This window comes from Eretmochelys imbricata, chromosome 21 (genome assembly GCF_965152235.1).
Source record: "Eretmochelys imbricata isolate rEreImb1 chromosome 21, rEreImb1.hap1, whole genome shotgun sequence".
Classification (NCBI taxonomy): Eukaryota; Metazoa; Chordata; order Testudines; family Cheloniidae; genus Eretmochelys; species Eretmochelys imbricata.
The window spans coordinates 17,472,234-17,493,863 of NC_135592.1; the positions used below are offsets into that span (position 1 = coordinate 17,472,234).

The window sequence follows — 21,630 nt, forward strand, 5'->3', positions numbered from 1 at the left end:
GTCGAATAGAGGGGGACAATCATGTCCCTTGATCTGCTCACTATGCCCCTACTTATACATCCCAAAATGCCATTGGCCTTCTTGGCAACAAGGGCACACTGCTGACTCATATCCAGCTTCTCATCCACTGTCACCCCTAGGTCCTTTTCCGCAGAACTGCTGCCTAGCCATTCGGTCCCTAGTCTGTAGCTGTGCATTGGGTTCTTCCGTCCTAAGTGCAGGACCCTGCACTTATCCTTATTGAACCTCATCAGATTTCTTTTGGCCCAATCCTCCAATTTGTCTAGGTCCCTCTGTATCCTATCCCTGCCCTCCAGCGTGTCTACCACTCCTCCCAGTTTACTATCATCCGCAAATTTGCTGAGAGTGCAATCCACACCATCCTCCAGATCATTTATGAAGATATTGAACAAAACCGGTCCCAGGACCAACCCCTGGGGCACTCCACTTGACACCGGCTGCCAGCTGGACATGGAGCCATTGATCACTACCCATTGAGCCCGACAATCTAGCCAACTTTCTACCCACCTTATAGTGCATTCATCCAACCCATAGTTCTTTAACTTGCTGACAAGAATACTGTGGGAGACCGTGTCAAAAGCTTTGCTAAAGTCAAGATACAATACATCCACTGCTTTCCCTTCATCCACAGAACCAGTAATCTCATCATAGAAGGCGATTAGATTAGTCAGGCATGACCTTCCCTTGGTGAATCCATGCTGACTGTTCCTGATCACTTTCCTCTCATATAAGTGCTTCAGGATTGATTCCTTGAGGACCTGCTCCATGATTTTTCCGGGGACTGAAGTAAGGCTGACTGGCCTGTAGTTCCCAGGATCCTCCTTCTTCCCTTTTTTAAAGATTGGCACTACATTAGCCGTTTTCCAGTCATCCGGGACTTCCCCGGTTCGCCACGAGTTTTCAAAGATAAAGGCCAATGGCTCTGCAATCACAGCCGCCAGTTCCTTTAGCACTCTCGGATGCAACTCGACCGGCCCCATGGACTTGTGCACGTCCAGCTTTTCTAAATAGTCCCTAACCACCTCTTTCTCCACAGAGGGCTGGCCATCTATTCCCCATGTTGTGATGCCCAGCACAGCAGTCTGGGAGCTGACCTTGTTAGTGAAGACAGAGGCAAAAAAAGCATTGAGTACATTAGCTTTTTCCACATCCTCTGTCACTAGGTTGCCTCCCTCATTCATTAAGGGGCCCACGCTTTCCTTGGCTTTCTTCTTGTTGCCAACATACCTGAAGAAACCCTTCTTGTTACTCTTAATATCTCTGGCTAGCTGCAGCTCCAGGTGCGATTTGGCCCTCCTAATTTCATTCCTACATGCCCGAGCAATATTTTTATACTGTTCCCTGGTCATATGTCCAACCTTCCACTTCTTGTAAGCTTCTTTTTTATGCTTAAGATCCACTAGGATTTCACCGTTAAGCCAAGCTGGTCGCCTGCCATATTTACTATTCTTTCGACACATCGGGATGGTTTGTCCCTGTAACCTCAACAGGGATTCCTTGAAATACAGCCAGCTCTCCTGGACTCCTTTCCCCTTCATGTTAGTCCCCCAGGGGATCCTACCATCCTACCCATCCGTTCCCTGAGGTAGTCGAAGTCTGCTTTCCTGAAGTCCAGGGTCCATATCCTGCTGCTTACCTTTCTTCCCTGTGTCAGGATCCTGAACTCAACCAACTCATGGTCACTGCCTCCCAGATTCCCATCCACTTTTGCTTCCCCCACTAATTCTTCCCGGTTTGTGAGCAGCAGGTCAACAAAAGCTCCCCCCCCAGTTGGCTCCTCTACAACTTGCACCAGGAAATTGTCCCCTATGCTTTCCAAAAACTTCCTGGATTGTCTATGCACCCCTGTATTGCTCTCCCAGCAGATATCAGGAAAATTAAAGTCACCTATGAGAACCAGGGCATGCGATCTAGTAGCTTCCGCGAGCTGCCGGAAGAAAGCCTCATCCACCTCATCCCTCTGGTCCGGTGGTCTATAGTAGACTCCCACCACTACATCACTCTTGTTGCTCACACTTCTAAACTTAATCCAGAGACACTCAGGTTTTTCTGCAGTTTCGTACCGGAGCTCTGAGCAGTCATACTGCTCCCTTACATACAGTGCTACTCCCCCACCTTTTCTGCCCTGCCTGTCCTTCCTGAACAGTTTATAACCATCCATGACAGTACTCCAGTCATGTGAGTTATCCCACCAAGTCTCTGTTATTCCAATCACGTCATAATTCCTTGACATCACCAGGACCTCCCGTTCTCCCTGCTTGTTTCCAAGGCTTTGTGCATTCGTATATAAGCACTTGAGATAACCTGCTGATCGCCCCTCATTCTCAGTATGAGGCAGGAGCCCTCCCCTCACAGACATTCCTGCCTGTGCTTCCTCCCGCTATCCCGCTTTCCCACTTACCGCAGGGCTTTGGTCTCCTTCCCCCGGTGAACCTAGTTTAAAGCCCTCCTCACTAGGTTAGCCAGCCTGCTTGCAAAGATGCTCTTCCCTCTCTTCGTAAGGTGGAGCCCATCTCTGCCCAGCACTCCTCCTCCTTCATGGAACACCATCCCATGGTCAAAGAATCCAAAGCCTTTTCTCCGACACCACCTGTGTAGCCATTCGTTGACTTCCAGGATTCGACGGTCCCTACCCAGGCCTTTTCCTTCCACGGGGAGGATGGACGAGAACACCACTTGCGCCTCAAACTCCTTTATCCTTCTTCCCAGAGCCAAGTAGTCTGCAGTGATCCGCTCAAGGTCATTCTTGGCGGTATCATTGGTGCCCACGTGGAGAAGCAGGAAGGGGTAGTGATCCGAGGGCTTGATGAGTCTCGGCAGTCTCTCCGTCACATCGCGAATCTTAACCCCTGGCAAGCAGCAGACTTCTCGGTTTTCCCGGTCAGGGTGGCAGATAGATGACTCAGTCCCCCGGAGTAGAGAGTCCCCGACCACCACCACCCGCCTCCTTCTCTTGGGAGTGGTGGTCATGGAACCCCCCATATCAGGACAGCGCATCTCATGCCTTCCAACCAGCGGAGTCTCCTTCTGCTTTCTCCCCCCAGACATATCATCTGGTCCACTCTCCGCAACGGTAACTGTGGAGAGAACATGAAAGCAGTTAGTTACCTGTGTCCGCGTTGCAGGTGCAGGTCATACTGGATGGCTTTGCTGCAGTGGGGTTTCCTAACAGTGGTGGGGCGATAGACGGAACGCATATCCCTATCTTGGCACCGGACAACCTTGCCAACCAGTACGAAAACCGCAAGGGGTACTTTTCAGTGGTGCTGCAAGCACTGGTGGATCACAAGGGACGTTTCACTGACATCAACGTGGGATGGCCGGGAAAGGTGCATGACGCTCGCATCTTTAGGAACTCAGGGCTCTTCGAGCAGTTGCAAGAAGGGACTGACTTCCCAGACCAGAAAATTACTGTTGAGGATTGGCATTTCAGCCAATAGTTATCCTTGAGGACCCAGCCTACCCCTTGCTCCCATGGCTCATGAAGCCATACACAGGCAGCCTGGACAGTAGTAAGGAGCAGTTCAACTATAGGCTGAGCAAGTGCAGAATGGTGGTAGAATGTCTCTTTGGACTTTTAAAAGCTCACTGGCACTGTTTGCTGACTAGGTTAGACTTCAGCGCAACCAACATTCCCATTGTTATTGCAGCTTCCTGTGTGCTCCATAATATCTGTGAGAGTAAGGGGGAGACATTTATGGCGTGGTGGGAGGTTGAGGCAAATCGCCTGACAGCTGATTGTAAGCAGCCAGACACCAGGGCGATTAGAAGAGCACAGCTATATGCGCATCAGAGAGACTTTGAAAACCAGTTTCATGACTGGCCAGGCTATGGTGTGACAGTCGTGTGTTTCTCCTTGCTGCAAACCCACCCACTTTGTTGATTTTAGTTCCCTGTAAGCCAACCACCCTTCCCCCTTCGATCACAGCTGGCAAAGGAAATAAAGTAACTATTGTTTTGAAACCATGCATTTTTTCTTTCTTAATTTAAAAAAAAAAGGCAGCGAGATAACTGACAAGGTAGCCTGGGTGGGGTGGGTTGCAGGAGGAAGGAAAGACAAGGCCACATTGCTTATTGTGGCCACATTGCAAATCAAAACTGTTTGAATGACAGCCTTCTGTTGCTTGGGCCATCCTCTGGAGTAGAGTGGCTGGGTGCCCGGAGCCTCCCCCATGTGTTCTTGGGCATCTGTGTGGGGAGGATATGGAACTTGGGGAGGAGGGCAGGTGGTTATACAATGGATGCAGCTGGGGGTCTGTGCTCTTGTTGGCTTTCCTGCAACTCCAACAGACGTTTCATCATGTCAGTTTGCTCCCCCATTAGCCTCAGCATCGCCTCCTGTCTCCGCTCTTCGCGCTCACTTAATGCTTTCCTGGTCTCTGCCACTGAATGCCTTCCATGCATTCAGGTGCGCCCTATCAGTGAAGGAGGACTACATGAGCTCGGAAAACATGTCCTCGCGAGTGCGGTTTTTTCGCCTTCTAATCTGCGATAACCTCAGGGATGGAGATGATAGGGGGAGCATAGATACATTTGCACCTGGGGGGAGATAAAAAGGAGTGTAAAATTTAAGATGATACCTTTCTGAGAACAAAAGGGAGACTTTCACAGTGAATCAGGTAATTCACAGCAGACAGCGCATGTGCTTTAGGTACAAGGTCGCATTTTGCCTTTTATATTGAGCGTCTGCCTGTATGGTGACACATAGCAAACAGCTGGGCAACAGAATTCGGTTTCCAGGCAGCCATGGTAAGCCTTTTGGTATGCAGGGTTGGCTTCTTATGCCTTCATATCATGTGGGAATGGTTTCGAACTGCAGCGCCATCCTTTCCCATAGCAAGCAATGCCGGTTGGGTTTCACATTTAAAAGGAGGGGCTGCGGTTTTCGGGTGGATGTGCAGCACATCCCTCCCCCACCCCACCGCGTGGCTATTCCCCGGGATGGTCCCTTTTAGCCAAGCACAAACAACCCAGCATGAATGGGGTCCTTTTACTGTTCCCTTACAAAAATTCCCCTATTTCAACCAGGTGACCATGGTTTGTGCTGCAGTGATTCCAGACTACTTGCTACTGGCTTGGCGTGGTAAAGTGTCCTACCGTAGAGGACGAAATAAGGCAGCCCTCCCCAGAAACCTTCTGCAAAGGCTTTCAGACTACCTCCAGGAAAGCTTCATGGAGATGTCCTTGGAGGATTCCCGCTCCATCCCCAGACATGTTAACAGACTTTTCCAGTAGCTGTACTGTCCGCGAATGCATCCCAATTCTTCTGGGCAAATCAAACATTAAACGCTATTGCTTTTAAACCCTGTACTGTAGTTACAAATGTGCATTCACCAGAGGTGCCTTCTCTGGCTTCAGGGTCGGGGATCCCGCCTTGGGAGGGTATTGGCTCTAGGGTGATTCATAGATACTAAGGTCAGAAGGGACCATTATGATCATCTAGTCCAACCTCCTGCACAATGCAGGCCACAGAATCTCACTCACCCACGCCTGTGAAAAACTTCTCACCTATGTCTGAGCTATTGAAGTCCTCAAATTGTGGTTTAAAGACTTCAAGGAGCAGAGAATCCTCCAGCAGTGACCCGTGCCCCATGCTACAGAGGTGAAAAACCTCCAGGGCAGATTGGAAGAGGCCCTGGAGGAAAATTCCTTCCCGACCCCAAATATAACGATCGTCTGAACCCTGAGCATATGGGCAAGATTCACCAGCCAGATACCCAGGAAAGAATTTTCTGTAGTAACTCAGATCCCACCCCATCTAGCATCCCATCACAGGCCATTAGGCCTATTTACCATGAATATTTAAAGATCAATTAATTACCAAAATCATGTTATCCCATCATACTATCTCCTCCATAAACTTATCAAGTTTAATCTTAAAGCCAGATAGATCTTTTGCCCCCACTGCTTCCCTTGGAAGGCTATTCCAAAACTTCACTCCTCTGATGGTTAGAAACCTTCGTCTAATTTCAAGTCTAAACTTCCCGATGGCCAGTTTATATCCATTTGTTCTTGTGTCCACATTGGTACTGAGCTTAAATAATTCCTCTCCCTCTCCGGTATTTATCCCTCTGATATATTTATAGAGAGCAATCATATCTCCCCTCAACCTTCTTTTAGTTAGGTTAAGCAAGTCAAGCTCCTTGAGTCTCCCTTCATGAGACAGGTTTTCCATTCCTCGGATCATCCTAGTAGCCCTTCTCTGTACCTGTTCCAGTTTGAATTCATCCTTCTTAAATATGGGAGACCAGATGATGAAAAGGTCCTGGCTGCTGGGGAGAAGAGATTCACCACTTGCCTGCTGCGGATTCTCCTCCTCCTCTTCCTCCTCCCTGTTGCGTGAGACTCCCCCCTTTGCAAGTGTCCACGGACAGTGGTGGGGTAGTGGTAGGGTCCCCCCCTCTAGAATGCCATGCAGCTGATCATAGAAGCAGCTTGTATGGGGGTCATACACAGAGCGACCGTTTGCCTCCTTTGTCTTTTGATAGGCTTGCCTGAGCTCCTTAACTTTCATGCAGCAGTGCTGTGTGTCCCTGTTATAGCCTGTCTCCACCATGCCCTGTACGATTTTGGCATATATATTAGCATTTCTTCTTTTTAGTGGGAGTTCAGCCTGCCCGGTTCTTCTCCCCATACAGTGATCAGATCCACTGCCTCCCTTTTGGTCCATGCTGGAGCTCATTTGCGATTCTGGGGGAACTGCATGGTCACCTGTGCTGCTGAGCTCGCCACACTGACCAACAGGAAATGAGATTCAAAATTTCCCGGGGCTTTTCCGATGTACCTGGCTAGCACTTCGGAGTTCAAAGCGCTGTCCAGAGCGGTCTCATTGGAGCACTCTGGGATATTGGCCTCCAGGAGCCACCATCGAATTGCGTCTGCACTACCCCAAATTCAACCCAGCAAGGTTGATTTTAGTGCTACTCCCCTTGCCGGGGAGGAGTACAGAAATCAATTTTAAGAGTCCTTCAGGTCGACGGAACAGGGTTGGTTGTGTAGATGTATTCATTTTAAAATGGACCTAATGCGGCTAAATTCGACCTAACCCCGTAGTGTAGACCAGGGCTAAAAGTACTGCATTCTAGAGGCAAATAGTTAAGATGACTCTGGTCTGGGTCTGTGAACTTCTGGCAAGGTGGGGCTTCACCCCACTGTAATCAGCAAAATGATTCCATGTGAAGACAATTTCTTGAGGAGGGGTGTGTGCCAAATGGTACAGCTGGGAGGCCTGGTATCTAGCCAAGAAGATCATCTTGATGTAAACTTTCACTTCTCATCTTTGGAACCTTCTGTCCTAAAAGTTTCCCAGACTGCTGCCCTAAAAGGGGGAAAAGCCTTCCTTGCTGGAGACTGCTCTAGGCAAAACAAGATTATGATCTGACATGTAAGGAATTCTTTAGTTCAGTCCTATCCTATAATTACAACAAACATAGTGTTACTGCTATTTTAGGTTAGGTTTCCATAAACTGCTGCAGAATAGAATCTGGATGAGGGCTCCAGTAGACTCTTCCACTTCCAGGAAGACAGGCCGCTGGGGCAGAAGATAGGGATGCTGGAACTTGCCACTAGGCTGGGTTTCTGTCACATCTTGTTTATAATCCATCATTTTGACGATTCAGAACTTGCAAACAAAGGGAATCTAGGCGTTGGTTTTAAGATCAGACAAAATGTAAATTAGCACGTTGGACTATTACTGTGTCTGTTTGCTATCTTCTTTCCCTTGGTGCAGTGGGTTTTTTCTGTTCTCCCCCACCTGCACTGCTAGGAATTATCCTCAAGACCAAGTGTAGTAAAGTCAGAGTACAGTCGTCTTGTTCATATTGGCTTCTGAACCACAGAAGATCACGCTGCTGGAAACATATGGCCCAGACTGGCGTGCGAAATGAAAGAGAATTCAAACATTTCAAACTTTGCTGTCTCATGTTCTGTATATAATGGGAAGGTGCAGGTATATTTGCCGTAGTGAAAATCTTGAACTTCCTTGGGGTGCCATCTGCACTTGGGGAACAGTATTGACTAATAGTTAGATGGCTAGAGCAAGAGCCTAGGAGTCAATTCTCTGCTGCCAATTCGGTGAGACACCTAGGTCATCACTTAACCTCTGTCCTAGGCTGTCTCGTCATTTAAAATAGTAAGATAGCGATCTACCTCGCTAGGTAGTTGTTTCGGCTTACTATTTATAAAGTTGTCACGGAGTCCCCGGGCGATGCTCTGGAACTGCTCACTACGAAGCCAGTCAGGACTCTGGGGAAGTCTCCTTTCTGTGAGCAGACTGTCTGCAGGACACACAGCTCTCACAGCTTCCATCCCCTGCCCCTCCATGCGCTTCCCACAGCGAGTCCGCCCAGGCAGGGTCCTGGGGAAGCCAGAGGGTCCTGCACCCCAACTTCGCAGTCAGATGGGACTCTCAGCCAGCCAGTAAAACAGAGGTTTATTAGATGTCAGGCACATGGTCTAACACAGAGCTTGTAGGTGCAGAGAACAGGGCCCCTCAGCTGGGTCCATTCTGGGAGACAGTGAGCCAGACAACCACGTCTGCACTTCACTCCTCGTCCCCAGCCAGCCCCAAACTGAAACTCCCTCCAGCCCCCACTCCTCTGGGCTTTCCCCTTTCCGGGGCCAGGAGGTCACCTGATCCCTTTGTTCTCCAACCCTTTAGCTCTCACCTTGCAGAGGGGAAGGGCGAGGCCATCAGTTGCCAGGAAACAGGGTGTTGGCCATTCTCTGTGTCCAGACCCCTGCACACACCTGCCCTCTAGGGCTCTGCAATGATCAAACACCCTTATCCCACCACCTAGATACTTAAGAACTGCCTAGGGGAAACTGAGGCACTCCCACAATATTCAGAGGAAACATTAAGAGCAGTCCTGCTTCGTCACAAAAGTGTTTTGAGATCATTGGCTGAATGGTATCTTAGCAGTTAAAAGTGTTAATGCCTGTTACTTACACTGCTCTGTATCCTTCAGATTCATGTGCGTAATGGGAACGCTGCCTTGGGAGATCATTAGTGTACTATTGCAGGAAGAGGTGATGGATCGGCCGGTGTACAAACTGAAGTACCTTCGGCCCCTTCCCCCCCCCCCATTTTACAGTCCTATCTTCTTGGAAGATAGAATAAATGAGTAGTCAAACTTTGGAAATTCAGAAGTATAACCTTCCTTGTTCTGTGATTAGATGATCACTTGGTTGTCAGCATTCATAAACTGAGAATACAAACTGAGCATTGTGTACTGGTGCCTAGTCTCTCTAGGGAGCCACTGTCAGAGGCGGGTCACTGCGGGGAATAGCTGATGTGGAGATCTTTAACTGATGAGTTTGCACAATTAAGTTCTTTACTTCAGTCCCAATCAACATCTAGATGTGGGGCTACATCTCACTTTGGCTCTTAGTTTTAACTTCAAATTAAAACTAACATAAGTTTATTTGTACTTTTCAGGTGCAGGAGAGTCTGGTAAAAGCACCATTGTGAAGCAGATGAAGTAAGTAGAAGCCCAGATATTTAAATTGGTATAAATTGCATTTTTGTATTAGACTGAATAAGAAATCAGCATTGTCCTCCTGGTTTAGCTTGTGATTATGGCTTGTTTTTGTTCCAGGATCATCCATGAAGATGGCTATTCAGAGGAAGAATGCAAACAGTATAAAGTGGTTGTCTACAGCAATACTATTCAGTCCATCATTGCAATAATAAGAGCCATGGGGAGGCTAAAGATAGACTTTGGGGAAGTTGCCAGAGCAGTGAGTATTTCACTCATTTCCTTTAGCTTGCTTCTATAATGTAGATTATGTTAATGAAGATCTGAAGTTCAGTCCATGGAACATGTGGTGGAAATATTTTTAAGCCACAAGATAGCAGTAGTGGAGTACATCTGAAAATCTGTAAAGTATTAGTAACACTCTGCCTGGAGTATCTTATTGTAGATACAGAAAGGAGCCCTTGACAGCTTTTGAACTTCTTTCTAATACAAAATACTTGGATTCAGATCAAGTTGCTACATTTTTAACAAGACCGTTACGGATTAATTTAAAATACTTGGCCTCCTGCGTCAGTGTTCAGTCGTACTTCAGAAAGTTACGCCCCTTTACATTTTTAATCTAAATCAGATGCTAGTGAGTTTTTTTTCACAATTTAAAAATGATTAAGAGCATCACAAGGATAACTCTTTGACTTTCTCCTTTCCAAATCATATGGTTTCCTCCTCTGTGATATCATTAACATTTCCCCTCTCGGACTCCCTCCTATCTAGCAAACTTTCTGGCATTTCTTCATTCTTTCTTGATTTTTGTGGGTGGGGAAAGCAATAAGACCAAAGGAGGGAAATTCCCAGGAGACACTTGAAAAGGTGGCACAAATACAAAAGAGCAGGACGTAAATAGTGTAATTGTGGGATTAAGCCCCCCAGGGTGTCCCTGTCCACAAACACAAACCTCTCTCCTGAGTCCAGTTGTGCTTTCAACCTGGGCTAGCTGGCATGGCTGGTAGTGAGGTTAGAGCCCTGGTTCTGCTTTCACTATAGCTGGTATTTTCACTATAGCTGCCCATTTTTCAGGGGTGATCCAGGCTAAAGCCACTCAAGTGCTGATAGGAGAATTGTGGAAAGGCACTAGAGGACTGTGTGCGCAGAAGGATGGGTAGTTCCTCCCACAGCTTACTGAGAGCGAATCCTAGAGCAGCTCAGTGTACTGCAGCCATAGAGCCCTGGGATATGCCCCCAGCTGTCCTAGCGAGAGGCAGAGGAGTGCAGCACCAGTGAAGGCTCTGTAACTCAGGTAGGGATTTGCAGAGTGGTTGCATAAACTCAGGCCAGATACTGATCATTTGGGCTAACTCTGCAGTGACATACCCTTAGAGGTGGCGCCCTGGGCATTACCCTACAGGCTACCTTGGTGGTTCATTATTTCCATGCCCTGCAGCAGCATTCTGAGGACTGATTTCAGGAGAAAGTAAGTATCAGGAGCAGACAGGCTCTTCAAGTTGGTGGACTTGCTGGGAGAGTAAAAGGGCCTTGCAACATTACCCCTTAAATAGAGCTGACACAAGTTGCATCATCACAGAAACCTCAAAGTAGGTCAGCCTATTTCTCAGTTGCAAATCTGGCTGATAATTTCCCTATTGAAAAGCGAGAGTCTATATTAAATTTTCTGACAAGTGTTTCATGTAATCTAATGCAAACAAACACTGGAATCCTGAGTGGTCCCGATCCTTCCTTCCTGTGAAATGTTCCCATTAGGAAATTGGAATTCCCCTTTCTTTTGACAGTCCTTATGGGAGATGGCAATTCTTCAAAGCTCTAAAACCTTTAATCACCCAGTATTTGCTTTTGGTGCTGGATTTTTCCCTGCTGGGGTATTAAACAGTATGGCCTCTAATAAACTGTAAATTGTAGTTTTAGACAGGAAAAGCTTTAATTCCTTCAGTAGCTTGTTGTACAGAACAGGTATTCTGAAAGCCAGCAGCACTTCTGAGGAGATGCGCCATGCACAAGATATAATGCTGAAGGTTCATATTGCCCCATGTACCTCATTAAACCAGCTAAACCTTGCCTGTTAAGTTGGAACTATGATCCTCCTCTACAAAGAGGGTTTGTGGTACTATGGGTGTGCTGTATGCCACAGATGACCACCACCTCCCTCTGATTAATGCATCCTGCTTGCCTGACACCAGATGCTCTTGAGCAGTTTGCTTCTTGCTCGGTCCGTGTGTTTCTGGACGAAGGAGGAATATTGATAGACTGGGGAGGGGAATCTAGCTATGCCAGTCAGGAACCTATCACTGGTGCCACTGCAGGCATTTGTGGTTTAAGTGGTGGTTTAAGCCTCATTTTAGCTTGTAGTGGTGTTAACTGTGGAGTATGACTGAATCTTCCTTTCACCCTCTTCCTGCAGGACGATGCCCGTCAATTGTTTGTGTTGGCTGGAAGTGCTGAGGAAGGAGTGATGACTCCTGAGCTAGCTGGAGTGATTAAACGATTATGGAGAGATGCTGGGGTCCAGGCCTGCTTCAGCAGATCAAGAGAGTATCAACTTAATGACTCTGCATCCTAGTAAGAGACCGTTACTGTCCCCAGTGTTTTGTGTAGCGAGCACACCACTTACGACTGTGTTGTGGTCAGAGCAATGGGTATGTCCAGTGCTTAGGTGCTCCTTTAAAGGACAGTCAGAAAGCATTTAATGGGAGTACAAGTCACACTTCAGGAAATGTTTACCTAAGCTGGGTAGATTGGCAAAATGGGATATCCTAAGCCAGGAGGGGATTGGCTCTAAATACTTAGTCCTGCCTCAGGTCATCTAGTCCAGTCACCTGCTCTATTGAGGGCTCTTCAGTCCCACGTGTCGGATTCTGTGACTCCATGCTTTAGCTGATCAAAGTAGATCTTGTAATGAAAAGGAAAGGGATCAACTGCCTCCATTATAGAATTTATTGCGGTCTTCCCCTTATCACATGAAAAACTTATTTGTGTTTCTAATATCATGAATAAATTAACTTGTCAATTTGCCTTCCCAGTGTAAAAGTAACTGTCTGTCTGTAAATGTCAGTGTAGTGAGACAAGTTGTAGCTTCTCTGGAAGGTGACTTGAGGTCTCCTCAGTATTAATGTAAGGATTAATATTTCCTGGAAACTAGACTCATAATTAAGCTACCAAATATGTAATGAACAACGTTTAACTGTGAGGTCCTAAAACCAGTATAGGAAAATCCGTTTTCTTGCCGTTCTTCATTTTGGTAATTTTCACCAGGTTTCTTCTGGTGGTGCACCAGATGGGAAACAATTTCAGGCAAAAGTGGTGGTTATGTATTTTAGCCCGGGCTGGCAGCCTCGATGCTTCCCATTATGAGAATCTGTTTTCGGTTGCTTACAACTTTGCCAAACTTTAGCTGTTTGGGTTTGTTTTCCATGCTGGGTGTCTGGAATTTTTGGTGACCTTTTCTTTGGAAACCTCTTGTCAGGGTTCCCTCCCCACTCTGAACTCTAGGGTACAGAGGTGGGGACCCGCATGAAAGACCCCCTAAGCTTATTTCTACCAGCTTAGGTTAAACTTCCCCCAGGCACAAATTCTTTCCCCTTGGAGGATATGCTGCCACCACCAAGTGATTTAACAAAGAATCAGGGAAAGAACCACTTGGAGTTCTTATTCCCCCAAAATATCCTCCCAAGCCCTTAGACCTCCTTTTCTGGGGAGGCTTGAGAATAATATCCTAACCAATTGGTTACAACGTCATCACAGACCCAAACTCCTGGGTGTTAGGACATTAGAGAAATCAGTCGGGTTCTTGAAAGGATTTTATTTAAAAATCACTTCTGTAAAATCAGGATGGAAAATAACTTTACAGGGTAAAAAACGATTCAAAAACACAGCAGAACTTCCTCTAGGCTTAGTTTCAAAGTTACAAAAATCAGGAATAAACCTCCCTCCAGCAAAGGAAAAATTCACAAGCAGAACAAAAGATAATCTAACACGCCTTGCCTGGCTTTTACTCTCAATTTTTGTAATATGAGAGACTTTTAGGATGGTTTATAGGAGAAGGAGTTTTCTGACCTGATGCTTCTCTGCTTCCCAAGAGAACACACACAAACACAACCTTCCCCCGCCCAAGATTTGAAAGTATCTTCTTTCCCCATTGGTCCTTTTGGTCAGGTGCCAACCAGGTTATTTGAGCTTCTTAACCCCTTACAGGTACGGAGGAATTCTAGGCTACCCTTAGCTGTATGGTTATGACAGCTTTACTGCCCCCCTGCTTTTTGCAGGGACTTGAAATTTGGCAGGGCCCTGGCCTTTGTGTCAGGGATGTGGCTTTTGCCAGCCCTGTGAAAATCCATCAAAAATCCACCAAATTATAAGCCTTTGAAAAATTGCAGTTTGCACATGCTCACTAGACTCCTTTTAGCAGCCAAATTCCCTGAAGATTCTGTCCATGCTGAGTAGAAGTTTCCCTGCAGTTGCAGTTTTGGGCTGCTGGGGATCATGTTTTGGTCCTGTGAGCAGGGAGCGCCTCTCTCTCTCTCCTGTGCTCTCATTGACCTCCTCTTCAGGGTCAGCGTACCATGGAGGAAGCTGCCTGATTTAAAGGCTAGAGCTGGATTTTTTGGGGGTGGGATGGCAGGGAAGTAGTTTGGGACAAAGAGGTGGGGTGGATGTGGACTTGGAATTAGAGTGAAGTGAAAGACAGATGATAAAGGCAAGGGGACTAAGTCGGTATGTTGGGGTCGGGACGGGGGAGACACTGAGATTGAGTCGCCGAGAGGGGTGATGATTAGAAGTGACTGGAACTGAGAGGGCGGGGAAGAAGTGTGTGTGGGTGTTGGGGGAAAGGGGATGACACTGATCTGATGAGGAGCCAGGTTGCTAGGGGTCAACTGGGATTGTCTGGGCAAAGAGAGGGACAAGGAGCTGGGAGGGTGATGACTACTTTGGGAGTAGACAAGAAGTCTGGGTAGGGAGATGGGCCGGGGGCCAGAAGGGGGAGACATATTGGCTGTGGAGCTGAGGTGTGGGGAGTAGTGGGATTGGCTGTGGTGGGGAAGAGACAGAACTAGAGGACAGGGCCAGGATGGAGTGGGAGGAGAGGAAACTAGCTGAAGAGTCTGTGCCCACTGGAGCACACCCCCCTCCTGAGCCTGGATTGGAACCGAAGGTTCCTGAGTCTCACCATTCATCTGCTATCAGTAAATATCTGGAAGCCCTCTAAATGGCAGCTTTCCATCCTTTTCTAGTGCTCGTCATCTTAATGGATGACAATTTAGTCCAGCTATCAAGTGTCAGAAGTGGATCTAATGGTTCCAACCCCGCTGATGACCTCTGTGGGTGTCCATATGATCCCACATGATGATGGAATTTTTGTTTTCATAAAAAATAAAAAAACAAAAAAACCTAGGAAATTACACAGAAAAATTACAAGAAATGAATGCTAATGTTGCAAAATTAATCACCCCAAAATTGGGAAACGTTGGAATTAAGATTACCTGTGCAAACTTAATCCAGTCTCATTGTGCATATGCATTATGATGCAATCTAATTATGTGATCACATGCCATTATTCTCTACACTTCAGCCTCATTCAGTTCACAGGATGAATCTGTCCAGCAAAAGGTGGGTGTTGTCTAATGCTCTCTGCTTCAGTGGTTGCAGAAGTTGGAAGATGTGTAGTGAATGAGGCAGGGGATTGCAGAAAGAGAAAGGATGGGCTCCTGCGTAAAGCAGTCGAATGCTGCCCTGGGGAACTGGATTGTATCCCCCCCCATGCCAGAGTTCCTATGTGGTGCTCAACAAATCACTTAACCCAGACTTTTCAGAGGTGGTTGCTAATTCCACGTTCCTATCTTGCCATTTGTGCTGTTATGCTTCATGTACAATGGACTTTGTATTGTGTAAAGGCCCATTGAAGCAACAGCACTTTACCTGGTCGGGTGCCAGGCTATTCACTGCCTCGGCTTCCCCTCACTCATGCACCTGACCTTCCTAGGAAGGACTCGCTGCCACATCCAAATCTTTTTTTCAAGCAGTTTTATTCTTCATATGTAAAATGTAGGTGAAACAAAAGCAGATCCTCCACGCAGCTCCCAGGGGCTTTCCCCCTGGTGCTGAAAGAACACACCTTCCCTTCCTTCCCCCTGCTGCATGGCCTACTTCAGGAACCCTTCCTCCCTCCTGCAGCTCCTCTCCCTTCCCAGCTGGGCCTGATAGTTGAAGGGACATATTCAGTTTGACAAAACTAATTAAAATCTGCCCTTCCCTTCGTTGGGGATGCTGGAGGTTGTGTTCAGTTTGGTGTATCTGTTTCTACCTTTACCTAACCACAACACCTCCCTAACTTCAGCTAACCACAGCAGGGAAGGCACAGCCTATTTCTGCATCCCGGGAATTCAGTCTCCTATCTCAATGCCTGGGTCATCAGAACTTTGTCATGGGGCTGTTTTCCCTGACATCTTCAGTTCAGGAAGGACTGGCTCCCAAGAACCGCATAGGAAGGGATGAATGGATATTCTTTGGTTGAGAGTTAGAGGAGCTATAACTAGAGCAAAAGCTAGGACTCCTGTGAAGGAGAACTTCTAGTCAGGCCCTAGAAGATAGTGTACCTCTCTGGTTCTTGTATCTTATGGGTGTTGGCCTTTTGGTACAGCCTTTCCAGAAAGCTTGTAGTTCAGTGGTCCTAAATACAGAACTGTCTGAATACTGTTAAGGGGATTTCATGCCCTCTTATACCCTCTCCTCAGTATGGAGTCAAAAGGCAGTCATCTGTGTTCTCTGCTTTTCCCTAGAGATGTTAGTGACAACTCCTCCCTTAGCTCAGGTTGTGACTACTCAGTATCCTACAGCCTCTTCCATAATAAATGCTTTGTATGAATCTTTTAGAGCTTTTAGCTGTTTCGCCTAGTAACCGTTCTTCCCAGTAGTTAAAGGAAACATGACTGCATTGTTTGGAAAATACCACCCTGGTGAACATGTGGAGGAGGGAGAGCCTATTGTAGCCACCAACTGAATCCTGTCCAACTCATTGACGACATCTGCCAAAATCTGCCTGTCTCCTGAGCAGCTCTGTGAGAAATCAATGTTCTGCTTTGTACTGCAAGGTTCCTCCTGAGTTTTGGATTCAGAGTAACCTGAAGCTGCCAGATTTTATTTGATTTCAAGTTGGAGGTATAAATCTCTGGACATGCGAGCGTTGGGGAGCTGCCCCAAAACTACTATGGGTTCTCCTGGGAAACCTCAATGGTCAGCCAAGTCCTTGGCTTAATTATGAAAATGTCACCCCCTCTGTAGCTGAAATCTTAATTTTAGGATTTAGGATAGTTGAAGCATGAAAACAAGCTTCCTCCACTAGAGAGGGTGTGGGGTAGGGAGCAAATGTTTGTGTCAAAAATAGTGAAAAAATTATCTAAGAAGGTGAGGGAAAACCCTGGGCGGCACTCAGCCAGGAAGGGAACATTGTTAAACCAGGTAGGATATAGGAAGACTCTCATTTTAGGATAAACACATCTGTTCTTTGAATGGTAGATAAATTTGTCTCGTCTTAGTTTGTCTTAACGTCTATCCACATAGTAGTGGGAAAACTGGATTGTTAATATTAAGTCTCCTAGTGTGGTCTCTGCATCATTCTCTTGTCCCCCACTTTCTCTTCTTGCATTTCTGCTTTTTTTCAGGCTGACATCTTTTACATGGTCATGTTGTACAGAAGCTGTGCACACACAGATCGAGTAGCAGCTTGTAACTGATTAGGATTCTGCAGCTTCCCTATGTAGAAAGCACTTATTTGCAGGACAGTGCTGTATGGGTGTGGCTGCAGCCACTTCCCACACAGAGCAAACCACATCTGTCAAGTCATGACAGATAAGGAAGTGTGATGAGGGAGCTTTTGTCGCAGATCTACAAGGCCTACGTGCGTGTGGGGAAAACTGAAGAGCGAAGGCTTACTTCCTGGTGTCAGGAGGTTCCTTTTGATGCTGCCAGTGTTCTGATCATTTTAAAATGTATTTCTTCTGACCAGGGAGGGTCAGATTACTGGCCTGTAACGTTGTTCATTTCCACCTTTTCGAATGACTTGGTTAAGGTCTTTCATGGACTCTTAATATATTATTTTGTAGATTCTCTCTCCAATCAATTGGGCCAGGTTTGTTTTAAGAGTCACACTCCAAACACTAATGGAAACAAGGTGCTTACTGGACTAAAGTAGCTTTGTGTTGTAAGCATGTGTGGGATTTCTCAGTTCATTTGGTGGTAGATATTGACTGAAGTTATTTATCTCCTCCATCTGCTGTGGAAAGAGCTGATGAGAGAACTGAACCAGTTTTGCTTTCAATAGGTATTGTGCTGAATCCTGACAACCTAGTGAGTAGATTACAAGTGTGCTAATGGAGGAAGCCGAGCATCTGTTTAAATAATTCACTAGTTAGTCACATGCTTGTTATCAAAGCCAAGCTGTTAGTGCCAGCTCTTGAGGTAGCATTTGCATTCTTCTACCAACAGGACACAGCTTGTTTAGAGTTTAATTCTTATTGCCAGTGCTGTTACTTAATTCATTTGGCTTTGCTGTCTGGTTTGTGTAGCTGCTTTTCCATTAGTGCGTTGTTGCTAAATTAGCTGTGTTCTGGTGTGTCTGACTAGAGCAGTTACATTTTCCTGTGGTGTTAGGCTAATCAGGACTAGAAATTCCAAGGATCTTTATTTCCTAACAGAAATATGCTTTTATCACAAGACTAGTACAGGTAATACTACCTGCACCAAATGCAATTACATAAGTTTTTCTAAAAGCTCATTAAAAATATGCCAGGGCACAGAATAGGGTATCTTGTAGACGGTTGAGAAGTTTACTCTTTGAATTAGTTGGCAACTTGTCTGTTATGCTAGTGAGTGGAAAGAAGGACTGTGTAGAACCAACCCATGACAAATTATCCATTGGAAGGGTCTAGCGATAAAATGTGTCTACCAAGAGTCAGAGAACTGGCAGGGCAAGAAGTGGGGGCAAAGGCTAAAGCCTGCCAGTTCAAAACCTACAGTTGTTATAGATTACTCTCAGGTTGCCAAAGATAGAGGAGCTTGCTCTGAAATGGATGAAAGGCAGGAGCATGATTTGTGGGTCCAGACTAGAAGAGATGCACCCATTACATGCCTTGGAGCTCTAAAGGGGATGTTTGTTTGAAGCTGGGAGTTGAAGGTGGTCTCAGTGGATACGCTGCTGCAGAGTGGCTGTGATGCTGCAGAGGGGAAAGGATTCCTCCCAGCAGCCTCTGAGGTGCATAGCCCAGCTATATGGGCGGGGTGCTGGAGCGAAGAGTTGGGCCTTGGGCAGTTCAGAATTCTGGTCTCAGAGGGCCTGGAGGCACAGGAAGGCAGCAGTGTATCAGGTCACATGACAAGTATTTTTGCCCCATAAAAGCTAGAGATTGAGAGTTTGTTCTCCAGACATTGGTGGGTAAGGGTTCCCAAGTTGTCAGGGAAAAGATTCCTGCTTGCTTTTGCCTGAGTGGATGGTTGGATTTGTCATGCTTTGGACAGGGCTATGAACGTGGCTCACTGTTCTGCCACTTTCTGCCTTTTACCCTTTACAATGAGCAGAAACCTGGGCTTTATTCACTTTTCTCTTCTGGTACGTTAGTGTTTGTCTTTGGAGGCCTCCAGGTGAATTTCTTTAGCAAAAGGTATTAATTACAGAGGGAATTCTATGATCATTTTTCTGCTCTGTCTTCCACACTCTTATTCTATAGCCCAGCTTGCGTTTGACTAGCTGAGCACCATCTGTTACTGACTGACTGCTGTGTTAGGCTGGATAGTACATGGCTATAGGAAACTCTAGAATACAGGTATATGTTGGAGGTCTGGGATGTGCTAACAGAAATAATGCACTTCACCATGACTTTCTTCTGCGGTTTATAAAAGATTCATAGCAAGGAAGCAGACTAAAAAAAGCATGTCTTGGATTGTCTCTTTGGTTTAGTTACCTAAATGACTTGGATAGAATATCCCAGCAGACCTACATTCCAACTCAGCAAGATGTTCTGCGGACCAGAGTGAAGACTACAGGCATTGTGGAAACTCACTTCACCTTCAAGGACCTGTACTTCAAGTGAGTATGGTGCAGGCTGCTGCAGGATGTCATTCCTCCCTGCAGATTGCACTGCTTTCTTCTACTGAGTGCTGTGGTGCTTGGTGATGGTTGGTATCCAGTTTTCCCTCATGCACATATTGTGGAGCCTTGTTCTTATTCAGCACTTTCAAGTAAATTGTGACTATACTCCCTTGTCTTTAATTACTCTGTTCTTCCTGAAATTACTCACTTGGGGTACCTCTGACTTTTTTATTTACATTCTTTTGTTCTTTTCAGCTGCTTTTCTGTTGGAATCGCAAACACAGGTACTGAATGCTTGTTTACAGGATCAAAAACTACTAAAAGGACACTGGCTACTGGTTTTAGTTTGCATTTAATCCCTTCATTTGATAAGATAAGTGCCCTTCCCTGTAGCCTTGGTCTCCTGTCATTTGCAGTGCATTGTTTTCCTGTGTTCCTAAGAGAGCTGAAATTAATTTGGCTCTGACTGGCCTGCATGGCATTGTTAGCAAAACTCGAAATATTATAGTGCTGACTAACCCTGCTGCAAAGGAGCAGGGGGCATAGAATAGAATATCAGGGTTGGAAGGGGCTTCAGGAGGTCATCTAATCCAACCCCCTGCTCAAAGCAGGACCAACCCCAACTAAATCATCCCAGCCAGGGCTTTGTCAAGCCTGACCTTGAAAACCTCTAAGGAAGGAGATTCCACCACCTCCCTAGGTAACCCTTTCCAGTGCCTCACCACCCTCCTAGTGAAAAAGTTTTTCCCATCATCCAACCTAAATCTCCCCGCTGCAACTTGAGACCATTGCTCCTTGTTCTGTCATCTGCTACCACTGAGAACAGTCTAGATCCATCCTCTTTGGAACCCCCTTTCAGGTAGCTGAAAGCAGCTATCAAATCCCACCTCATTCTTTCCTTCTGGAAACTAAATAATCCCAGTTCCCTCAGCCTCTCCTCATAAATCATGTGCTCCAGCCCCCTAGCATGCATAAGTGTGGCAAAAATGGCTGCCTTTATTGTGCAAGAGTCCAGGGGCTGGGACTTGCCCTCTATTGTAATACAAGTAAAACCCTTTGAAGGGGTACAGATACTGAGCCTAACCTTGACAGTGTCCCTTTAAGTATGATAAATCAGAGTTCCCTCTTTATCCTCCATACAAGCTGTTGTATGGGGGATAGGTAGGATTAGCACAGGCTTCCCCAGCTTCCTGCTTACTCTTCTAGCTAACCCTTGCTTTGGACTCTGAGCGTGTTCATTGACACATGAGCTAGAATCCTATGTGGTGGATGTTAGTGCTGTGTAACATTGTCATAGGAAGCTGCTGTGTTTGTATTATGGGCCAGGTTCTCTTTCCTGTCAGGAATGCTGTCGTCAAGTTTTAGTTACATAAGGTCTTTAAATAAGCATTAATTTTCCAGCTATGATTTTGATCCTTTTGTGTAACCAGGTTTGAAAGGGACATAGGAGAAATCTAAACATTTTTGTATGAAATCCGACTCATTGCACACTTCTTGAGGATACAGTGGCAGCTTGGCTTCTGAGCTGTCTAACCTGTGACTTGTGAACAGAAAATGCTTGCGTAGTTTGCATCAGAGCTATTTTTATGGCTGTTGGTGAGCTCGGGGGAAATTTGTCTTCCATCACTGTGTACTGGGATTAACATTGCTGTGCTGTGCAGTGCTCTGACTCCTGGGACACTGAGCTCAACGTAGAAGACAGGGTTAAAATAAACGTTTCTGTGAATAGGGAAGATAGGAAAAGTTTCCAGCTATCTGCTGTGCAACAGATAACAGATGTTGTCTAAGGCACTGCAACCCTTACCCAGCCTCCTGTTGGGGCCTACAAGCACGGCTATATCCCTCTCTGTATCCATATGAATGGGATATAGAAGTGAGAGTAGATACGTGATGAGGGTAGAAGGGCCCAGCCAAGATTTGGCTAAGAGGCGATTTCAGATCATGTGGGTTTGAGTAGAGATAGGTGTTATATTGCTAAATAGGCTTTTTTAATTAGATCATTAAGGCTGAGCATTCATACGTCCCTTTAGGAGACTGGCTTATACG

General features: G+C 46.2%; 1 protein-coding gene across 1 annotated transcript in view; it reads left to right on the top strand.

Moving 5' to 3' along the window:
- Nucleotides 1-21,630, top strand: part of GNAI3 (G protein subunit alpha i3) — a 52,243-nt gene that overhangs the window by 26,117 nt on the left and 4,496 nt on the right. The window contains exons 2-5 of the mRNA XM_077839083.1: nt 9,458-9,500; nt 9,618-9,759; nt 11,908-12,065; nt 19,453-19,581. Of these exons, the coding sequence (XP_077695209.1) occupies nt 9,458-9,500; nt 9,618-9,759; nt 11,908-12,065; nt 19,453-19,581 (472 nt within the window). The remainder of the gene's footprint in view (nt 1-9,457; nt 9,501-9,617; nt 9,760-11,907; nt 12,066-19,452; nt 19,582-21,630) is intronic.